This window comes from Vipera berus (assembly GCF_964194415.1).
Source record: "Vipera berus genome assembly, contig: HAP1_SCAFFOLD_310, whole genome shotgun sequence".
In the NCBI taxonomy this organism is placed as follows: Eukaryota; Metazoa; Chordata; class Lepidosauria; order Squamata; family Viperidae; genus Vipera; species Vipera berus.
The window spans coordinates 18,210-27,974 of record NW_027673452.1 but is presented as its reverse complement, the minus strand read 5'-3'; the positions used below and the strand labels follow the sequence as shown (position 1 = coordinate 27,974).

The 9,765-nt window shown below is 53.8% G+C and overlaps 1 protein-coding gene across 3 annotated transcripts; it reads left to right on the top strand.

Moving 5' to 3' along the window:
* Nucleotides 1-621: 621 nt before the first annotated feature.
* On the top strand, nt 622-8,920 carry LOC308679366 (target of rapamycin complex subunit lst8). 3 transcript variants are annotated; one of them, XM_081346974.1, is made up of 9 exons: nt 622-1,096; nt 1,183-1,234; nt 2,696-2,715; nt 4,001-4,163; nt 5,360-5,435; nt 5,530-5,682; nt 5,784-5,908; nt 6,562-6,725; nt 8,016-8,920. In XM_081346974.1, the coding sequence occupies exons 1-9, from the start codon at nt 637-639 to the stop codon at nt 8,132-8,134; spliced, it is 1,332 nt and encodes a 443-aa protein (XP_081203100.1). In that variant the 5' UTR covers nt 622-636; the 3' UTR covers nt 8,135-8,920. The 3 variants fall into 3 exon arrangements, with proteins under 3 accessions (XP_081203100.1, XP_081203102.1, XP_081203101.1); XM_081346976.1 differs by lacking the exon at nt 2,696-2,715 and having other exon boundaries at nt 837-1,096; nt 1,186-1,234; XM_081346975.1 differs by lacking the exon at nt 2,696-2,715 and having other exon boundaries at nt 837-1,096.
* The last annotated feature ends 845 nt before the right edge of the window (nt 8,921-9,765 follow it).

Below are 9,765 nucleotides of genomic sequence, written 5' to 3'. Positions count from 1 at the left end.
TGAGAGATGCAGCAGAGGGTTGTATGGATCAGTGTTTCTCAACTTTGCCCATGTGAAGATGCGTGGACTTCAACTCCCAGGATTCCTCACCCGGCAGGCTGGACGTTGAAGCCCGCCCGTCTCCGAGAAACCCTGGACCACCAGACCGTCTGCGAGGCCCCGCCCACTCGAGGGAGAAGGCCAATCGCGCGCGAAAGCCTCGACTCTTGTTACCTGGTGCCGCCTCGCCAGAGGGCGCTCTTCTGCGGGGAATGTAAGGCGGTAGATCTACGAACAGTGCAGAGAAGGCCGCGCGCCTCCCTCTCGGGTGCCCGAGAGCTTTCAGTGAAAACTGACGAGTTCGCGTGAAGCCGGGACGGGGGCGTCACGGAAAACTGGCTGGGTTCTCATGAGGGTGCTGAACAATAGAGTCAGAAAAGCGTCCCCTACTGTGGCTCCATCGGCGGGCTGCCTCGCATAGCCTGCGCTGGAGAACCTAGGGATCCAAACACGCCCTTCAGAGGCAGCTTCCAGAAGGCCGCTGGTCGAAACGGGAAACAGGCCCGCAACCCCGTCCTCCGTGGTGCCTCTCAGCCCACGGCAAGCCCGGACGGAAGCCAAAAAGGAAGGAAGGAACCCGGAATTCGCCGTCTTCGGATGAGGCTAAGTCGGAGTCTATGGCTTAGAGACGCGCCCGTCTCGGCTCGGCTCTGGCACGGGAAGGGGCGGTCCCCCGCGCGCGCATGCGTAGGGACGCCGCAATCGCAGGGTTCGATGCTCGCGGCCGGGCGACCCGGGCTCGCGCATGCGCAAGATCGGTACCCAGGCGCTCTAGGGAAGCTGACCCGCGGGGGCGGGGCCGGAGGGTCGCGGGGTCCTGGCGCTGCTCTCCCGCCCACAACCTCCCTGCCAGGTGGGCCGCGCTGCAGGAGCCCGGCCGGGGCCGCCTCCTGGGGGGCTCCCCGCGCCCCGCCCGCAGGCCGGCAGCATGAACCCCGCGCAGGGCACGGTGGGCAGCGACCCGGTCATCCTGGCCACGGCCGGCTACGACCACACGGTGCGCTTCTGGCAGGCGCACAGCGGCATCTGCACGCGGACGGTGCAGCACCAGGACTCGGTATCCTTTGGGCGCCGGGGGGGGGGCGGGGGGGGGCTGGGCCGGGTCCCCGCAGGCTTCCTTAACCGCCGCTCGCCCGCCCGCAGCAGGTCAACGCCCTGGAGATCACGCCGGACCGCACCATGGTGGCCGCGGCAGGTAGGCAAGCGGAGGGGCGGGGGGAGCCGCCGCCGGTCAGGCCGGGCTTTAGGCCGCTCTCGCGCTCCCGGCCTTTCCGGCTTTGCAGGCCGGTTGGGGGGAGAATTGCTCCGTGCTGGGAAGGGGCCGCGGCCCTCGGGGTGGGGGAGCCCTGCCCGGGCATGGCTGCAGAGAAAGAGGGCTCCGGGTCCTGCCCAAGGCCCTGCGGAGCGGTCGCCCTGGTGGAATTCCGGGTCAAGCCAGCTGGAATCCTGCATCACGGAGGAAAAGCCTTCCCGAGGTGGCATCGTCTGAACTGGGTTTCTAAAGCCTTTGGCGCGGCTTCGGCTTGGCCGTCCAGCTGCGGCCCCCAGATGCCTTTGCAGAGGCTCTGTGAAATTAATTCTGTGCCTGGCTCCTCTTGTCTTTGCTTCAAATATTGTCATGGGTAAATGCAGAATTGTCCTTTCCCCACTCGGCTCACAGAGTATTATTGCCAGCAGTCACATTCTGAAGTTCAGATCGGTGCCCCATTAACCTTAAAGGCGACGTGGGCTTTCTGGAAGCCCCTCACCCAGAGAGATTGGATTCTGTCTGCAGTGGAGCAGGCACAGAACCAGTGAAAGAAGATCTTACCGTGGGGTTCTGACCAATTTCCATAGATTTCCCCCCCCCCCAAAAAAAGGTAGATCAATTGACCAATCAGGGTTGCGGCCAATTTCACTTGGGTGAAAAATCCTTCTTAACCCAGACGTAACAACTCTCCCTTTTTAGAAAAAGCTTTGATTTTTTTTTTGTCATCCTGTTAAGGATGCAGATTTGCATAATACTGAATTTGAGCTCTATTTTTAATTCAGGTGGTCCTTGAAATATGACCGGTCATTTAATGGCCATTTGAAATGAGAGAGCCCCTCCCAAAGGCTACATTCCACCCTGTTTCAAACTTATAGCAGCTAGAGTGCCCGTGTAATCATTCACCCTTACCACCACCACCACAGGAATGCTGCAGCACCCTCCTGCCTCTTTCTCTCCTTCCCATCCCACAGGGGATCCCGCAGCATTTGGGCCTGCTCCCATGCCTCCTGGAGGCAGCCACCATTTTCAACACTCCAACAATTACTTGCTGAGTTTTCTGCCCCAATCAGCTGGTGATTGAGAGACTGCAAACCTCTCCTGGTTCTTGCTAGGACAGGGGTAGGCAACCTCGGCTCTTTTATGACTCATGGACTTCAACTCTCAGGATTTCTGGGAATTGAAGTCCATGAGTCATAAAAGAGCCGAGGTTGCCTACCCCTGTGCTAGGAGATGAATGTGTACCAAATGGCCGCATCCGAAGCTGGGTCCTAAAGGGAGTCCTACAGGCAGCAAAAAGCTTGCCAAAGTTTTCCAAGCTTCTTGCCACTTTTTTCTTTAGAGCTGAACTTTTTCTTCAGCTCCTCAAGGCAAACACAAAGGATTTTTTTTGCTTCCTTTCCTCTACAGCCTGGTAGTCGTCTATCAAGGTAAATAACCAATTTTGTCACCCTCTTTCTAGGCATGCAGTAAGTTTAGCAAATTAAGTGGTAAAAAGGGATCGAGATTGGAAGTTAGAGCCAAGGAGTTTAGCTTCAGGACAAATTTGGGGAAGGGAGGAGGGAAGATCAAGCTTTCAGTGTCTGTGGAGACTCTCAGTCATCTAGGTTGTCCCAAAGGTGCTTTTTCAAGAGGCAACTGGGCTTTCTTTGTTTCTCCTTGAAGATGTTTCGCTTCTCATCCAAGAAGTTTCATGGAAGGATTTATATTCCTTGCAGATAGCTGGTCATTTGCATTCTTTTCGAGAGTCATTGAGGCCACTTGGAGGTTTATCTGTGTCCTCAAGATTTTTTGGTTTTCTTTACTGAAGTAATGTGGGTTTCTGGAGGAGGGAGGGAAAAGGGAAAGATTTGGGGAAACTTGTTTTGAAGCTGCCAGCTAAGGTGGCTATACTCTCCTAAAGCCTAGCAAGGAGCTAGGCGTTAGCCCATCAGCTCAGCTTCATCGGCCAAGCAAGGAGTTTGGCTTGGAAGTTTCTTGGAACTCAGTGTTAGGCCCTAATCTTGCTGGGTTCTCCCCCTCCCCTCCCCTCAGCTGTTTTTTGGCTTTGCAAAGCTTTATACTGCCTCCTTTATGGCCCCGGATTGTTGGCTGGACTTCCCAGGATCTGCCTCCATCCATGAGGCACCTAATGTTCATTTAACGAAGAATTCTTGTGGGTGCATGTTCATCAGGGAGAGCGGGAGCGGCTGGGGCTGTTAAGCAAGTCTGCCTCACTTAAAGGTTGCCACCACTTGCAACCGTGTGATGGTAGCAGGCTGAGGAGTACCTGTAATGGTTTGATATTGTCATTATGATTATCCTTGTAATGTCAATCTTCTTTTTTTTTAAAGAAACAAAGGTACAGCTCCCAGGCAGTTAGGTGAATGGTGGTGAAAGGTTGATTACCCAAGTTAGGATTAAGACTAGCGACAGACAAGCGACCTTCAGTCTCAGATCATGGGTTGGTGAGAGCAGCTCTTTCCATCCTTTTGAGAATTCAGAAGGAGCCTAACGCTGACCTAGTGCAGGGGTAGGCAACCTCGGCTCTTTTATGACTCATGGACTTCAACTCCCAGAATTCCTGAGCCAGCTGGCTCAGGAATTCTGGGAGTTGAAGTCCATGAGTCATAAAAGAGCCGAGGTTGCCTACCCCTGACCTAGTGCTATTTTTCTCTGTGTGAAACTGTTTCGTTGCTTTGACTCCTTATGAACTAGTTGGTGTTTGTGGTCTAGGTTACCAGCACATCCGCATGTATGACTTGAACTCCAATAACCCCAACCCAGTGATCAACTACGACGGGGTGAGCAAGAACATCACCTCGGTTGGCTTCCATGAAGACGGCCGGTGGATGTACACGGGGGGCGAAGACTGCATGGCTCGCATCTGGGACCTCCGGTGGGACTTTGGTTGTTGATCTCGTACCTTTCCAAGACCGACCCTAAGCAGGCAGGCGTGGAAAGCGGGCAGCTGAGGAGGAGTCAGGTGCACGGTTTGCCCACACAGTGGGCACCTTTGCACACTCCAGACAATGGGGAAAGGAGTAAAAGTGATCAAAGGAGGATTTAGAAAAGCAAACGCCCCGAATTTCATGAGATCTTACATGGGTGCGTGGAGAGAGATCTTGTAAGATTTTGCTACCTTGTTAAAGTGGGATCATTCTTACAGTTGAAACTGAGGGCAGTTGAAACCCTCCAATAGGCACCATAAACCCCATGAGGCACTGCCAGCATAGATACAGGTTCAGCCTGAGTGGGATGCTCCCTCCAGGTGGGCCTGTACATCCCTTCGTAGGTAAGAGAGTCCAAAGGAAGGCTGGGCAGCTTTGAAACCGGTGGGGTGAGAAGCTGCTCTGAGTCAGGAGTTTCTTAGCATGATCATAAACAATTAACACCAAAATGACCGAGATATTCCTCTGTGGGGCTGAGTTAGAGCTGTAGTTTTTTTTCTCGCCTGTGAGCAGAATCCGCATTGGAGGCACCTCAGTAGCAGTTCTGGTGAACTTCCTTCTTTTTCCAAAAGTGCCTTCTTGAGGTTCCTGAGGTTTTGCCTTAAGTGAAAAGAGGAGAAATGAAGGGGTGAAGGGAGAAGGAAGTTAGTGAGCAAACCCTGCTCGTTGTGGGACTCAAAAAATACATCCTGGAAATTCTGAGGGCCTGAACGCTTCACGGTTTTCCTGGAGGGGACAGATATCCTACTGAAGCACAAGCGCTAAGGCAGGGGTGAATTCTGGAAGTTGAAGTCCACAAGTCTTAAAATTGCCAAGGTTAGACAGGCCTCACTCTCTAGAGTCTGGTGTCCCCTTAAAGATATATATGTACTTATTCTGACAAATGCATTTGCCATCCGGCATCTGCATCTGACAAGTCCCCCTTGAGCCAACCTGCTGGGGAAGGAGAGCATAGGAGGCCCAGTAATGAATTTTTAAGAAAGGCAGCCGTTTAAAGAAGGCAAGGACGGCTGTGCCAGCGTAGTCTTTGACAGCATGATGGCCGTCAGTGTTGAGCAGAGGCTCTGTGGATGCTCCCCGGAGTGCAAGCAGACTCAGCAGTCCCTTGACTCTCTCCCGTCACGTCGTTTGTGTCTTGTCTCAGGTCTCGCAATCTTCAGTGCCAGCGCATTTTCCAGGTGAACGCGCCTATCAACTGCGTTTGCTTGCATCCCAATCAGGTATCTGAGGCAGGATCCCTTGCTCTCTGCTGCACGGGGGAAGAGGCCGCAGGAGCCGCAGGGCCAAAAGCTCGCTTGCTTTGTATCCTCCCAGGCTGAGCTCATTGTGGGAGATCAGAGCGGCGCTATCCACATCTGGGATCTGAAAACGGACCACAACGAGCAGCTTATCCCAGAGCCAGAGGTCTCGGTCAATGCGGTACATATAGATCCGGATGCCAGCTATATGGCTGCGGTCAACAGCTCGGTAAGGATAGCCAGTCCTGGACTCGCCAAGTTCCTCGGTTAGCCTTCCACGCGGCACAGAGCCAGCGGACCGGGTGCTTTGAGCCATCTCTCCTCTCGCAGGGCAACTGTTACGTGTGGAATCTCACGGGAGGCATCGGAGATGAGGTAACCCAGCTCATCCCCAAGACCAAGATCCCTGCACACAACCGCTATGCACTCCAGTGCAAATTCAGCCCGGATTCCACGTGAGTAATTGGTGGCATCGCCCTGTTTTCTTGGCCCTGGAAAAGGAGGGATCTTCCCTCTTGGGGACGGGGAGGAGAAACATTGGCCTGGCAGACCAAGCTTGGACAAGAGGAGTCATGTTGGCATGCAACATCTGGACTGAGCTTTGGTCGTGACTGGGTGGCATCTCCTGCACCCTCTGTCCAGCCCCTGCTGCGCTTCAGACTTCACCTCTGTAAAAGCTGATCTGGAACCCAGGTCTAGTCGTAACTGGGTGGGGAGCAGGGGTCGCTCTTTCCTGTCCTGCCCAGCCCAGCCTCAAGCTGGCAGAGAGAGGGAGGCAGGGGCCTGGGGAGAGAGGCAGGTCCTTCCAAAGGAGATGGTTGAGGAAGACTCCCAAGACATATTAGGAGGTGCAGATCTACCCTGCATTTGGGGGCCTGATTACTCAGGCCTGATCTAGTAGCTCCTTTCATCTTCTTTGCCAATTCTTGATCTGTCCAGTTTTGAGATGCCCGGACCCACCTTGGACCAGCCTCCTTCCAAGGAGGTGGGAAGATGCTTCCCAGTTCCTCAGATAAGGCCAGAAAAGGGGCCAAACCTGCTCCGTTTTGGAATCGTGGGCCAGGTCTGTCAGGCCTTCAGCGGTGTTTGCTTTTTCTCCCTTCTCCAGGCTTTTGGCCACTTGCTCTGCTGACCAGACGTGCAAAATATGGAGGACCTCCAACTTCTCACTGATGACGGAGCTGAGCATCAAGAGCAACAACCCCGGGGAGACCTCCCGCGGCTGGATGTGGGACTGTGCCTTTTCGGGGGATTCCCAGTATATTGTCACAGGTGAGAAGGGCGGAGCCCACAGGCCCACCTGCCATCCTGGAGCAGGGAAGAGTCCATGCGGCTCTTCCTTTCCCCTTTTGCCAAAAATAGAGTAGCATTTTGAACGCACCTGTTCTCCCTTGTGACCACAATTCAGCTCAACGTTTCTGTTGTTAAGTGATACAGTTGTTAAGGGAGCTTTGCCCCACTTTACGACCTTTCTTGCCACAGTTGTTAAATGAAGCACTGCAGTTGTCATGTTAGCAACGCAGTCGTTAAGTGAGTCTGGCTCCCCCATTGACTTTGCTTGTCAGAAGGTCGCAAAAGGGGATCACGTGACACACACACCCCCGGGGACACGGCAACCGTCACAGTATGAGCTAGTTGCCAAGTGCCTGAGTTTCAGTCATGTGATCATGTGGATGCTGCAATGGTCATAAGTGTGAAAAATGGTCATAAGTCACCTTTTTCAGTGCTGTTGTAATTTCAAATGGTCATTAAACAAATGGTTGTAAGACTACCTGTGTTATCCCATGTTTTGGAAAAGGAGAGAAGGAGCAGTTCATGGGCCAGCCCCGTATTTTGCTCCTGTTGTACAGGCAAGACATGAACTGGGCTGTGGGGCCTAAGATCCTAGAGTTGGAGAGGCCCTTGAGGCTATAAAGTCCACCCCCTGCTCTGTGCAGGAATCCGCACAAAACCAGTGCAGGCAGATTGTTCAGTCTGCTTGAACCCACTCAGTGGTGGCCCCCCAGCCTGGCTCCAGGTTTCCACCCTGTCGTACTGTTCTTCCTGTTAGGAAGTGTGTTCCGACCCTTGAAATCTGCCGCCTTAGAACCCGCATCTGTTCTTCTGCACCCAACACTCTGGGATTGTGAGAAGGATACTTTGCCTTTTGTGGGACTCCCCTTTGAGAACGGAAGGGGGGGCTGCCATCTTGCGCCCCCGACGTTCACAGACGTCAGAAGGCTGGACAAACTGAGTTCCCTCAAGCTCTTAAAAACACGACCTAGCCGTTTTCTGTGCGGGTCTTGCAACGTGCCGCAGGAGTACTCGGCAAGGGTTGGAGCCTTCTAGAGCAGAGGTCTCCAAACTTCGGACCCCCTAGAATTCTCCAGCCAGCAAAGCTTTTAAGAGTTGTGTACTTCAACTCCCAGAATTGCCCAACCAGATTTGCTGGCTGGGGAATTCTGGGAGTTGACGTCCACAAGACCTAAACCCCTGTTCTAGAGAAACGGCCAGCCTTTGGCTGTCTGTCCCTCTCTTCCCAGAATTGGTGCTGCTCCCCTGAACTCTCTCTTCCCCCTGCAGCCTCGTCAGACAACTTGGCCCGCCTCTGGTGTGTGGAGACGGGGGAGATCAAGAGAGAATACAGCGGGCACCAGAAGGCGGTTGTCTGTCTGGCTTTCAACGACAGCGTGTTGGGCTGAGGAGCAAGCCGGGACGGCACCTCTTCGCCAGCCGGTCTGCCTTCTGGGCGGAGGAGAGGATTCCTCTTTGGCCCCGTCGGCCACTGCTTGTTTCTGCAAATGGAGCGGAGTCCAGTCTAACTCGGCCGAGGCTGCACGAAGAGTCTCTGCCCTTTGGCTTAACTGGCAGGTGCTGTGAGGCTGCAGCTGGCCTCTCTCGGGCTCCCCTTTTGAAGCGCCGCCTTAAAACTAGCCCGGTTTTGGACTAAAGCAGGGAAGCCGCCCTGTCCCTGGGCAGTGGTGGGTATCTTTGTCTTGGCTGCCTCTAGGAAGGGCCTTCTGGGTCTGGGGTGAGCTGAGTCTCCTCTCCGAGACTGCCTTTTTTGCCCCTCTCCTCTCACCCCAGGCTAGAGGAGGCTCCATTTGGGAGCTGGCACTGACTCCAGAGTAATTGTGGGCAGTGCCTGCAGGAGAGGCAGGCTCCACTCTGCCCCCCCCCCTTCCCCAGGCAGCCCGGCTGGGTCATCTGGCTTAAAAGAAGAGGTTGGCCCAAACCTTCAGGGAAGCCTCATCATCCGAGGGCAGACTTTTCTCTCTGACCCGGCATGCTCACATCCCAAATCAGAGCATCCCATGCGTGTTTTTTTTTTAAGTGTTGTTTTTCACATAATGCTTGTACGGATCTTACCTTCACCATAAAGCTACTTCTACCAGAAGTAATTATTTACATGTTACAGTTGAAAGCGACAAACTTCGTAAATGTATGTATAAATGTATATAAATGACCATGTAAGTGGTGTTCTTTTTCTTCTGGCTGGTCCGGAGTTCTGACTTTGAAGGTGGGCTCTTTCTGGAGGCTGGAGGGTTTGGGTCGAGCACAGGGACGCGGAGGTTCTGATTCGGTTCAAATACAGCCGAGCTGAACCATGGGAGTCGGTCTCTTTGGACCTTCACTCGGGAAGATAGTAGAAACAGATGGAGACACAGATGTTGTTTGGGAAGCAGATGTCAATGCACAGGTAGATGAGCCGCTGCTTTGGAGGATCTGTGAGGAACACAAAGAGTGTGTGGAGAGGTGGAGGTCTCTTTTGGGGGGGGTGTAACAGTCCTTTGGATGAGCTAGAAATGTTAGAAACTTGGCAGGGACAGGCTGCATTGGTGGTTGCTCATCTGGAGGAAACCCCCCAAACTTTGTTTTAATTTTAAGACCCTTTAGATCAGTGGTTCCCCAACCTTTCCAGCTTTGTGGACCGGTGGGTGGGGGATGAAAATGGCTTTGCGCAAGCGGTAGGCAAATGCCTGCTGGTCACGCAAATGGAGCTGCATGCACGTGCTTGCCTGCCGCTTGCGTGGCCCGGTTTCGAATGGGCCGTGGCCCATTACCAGGATGTGGCCCGGGACTGGGGACTTGGCTCTAGATAGCAGGTTTTACTGGCTTAGACCTCTAATGCTCCCACACGTGAAGCCACCGTGGCAAACCTTCAGTCAAGCAATGTTGACTGACTCCTGGGAGTTTCAGGAGGATTCAGAGCGCAGAGAGGTTCTGGATTAGATTCGACCCATTTCTTCCGCTCACTGACATCTACAACGTCCTCGAAGTATAAGGTGGTTTGTGCCTTGGGTTGTGTGCGTGCGTATGTGTGTGTGTCCTT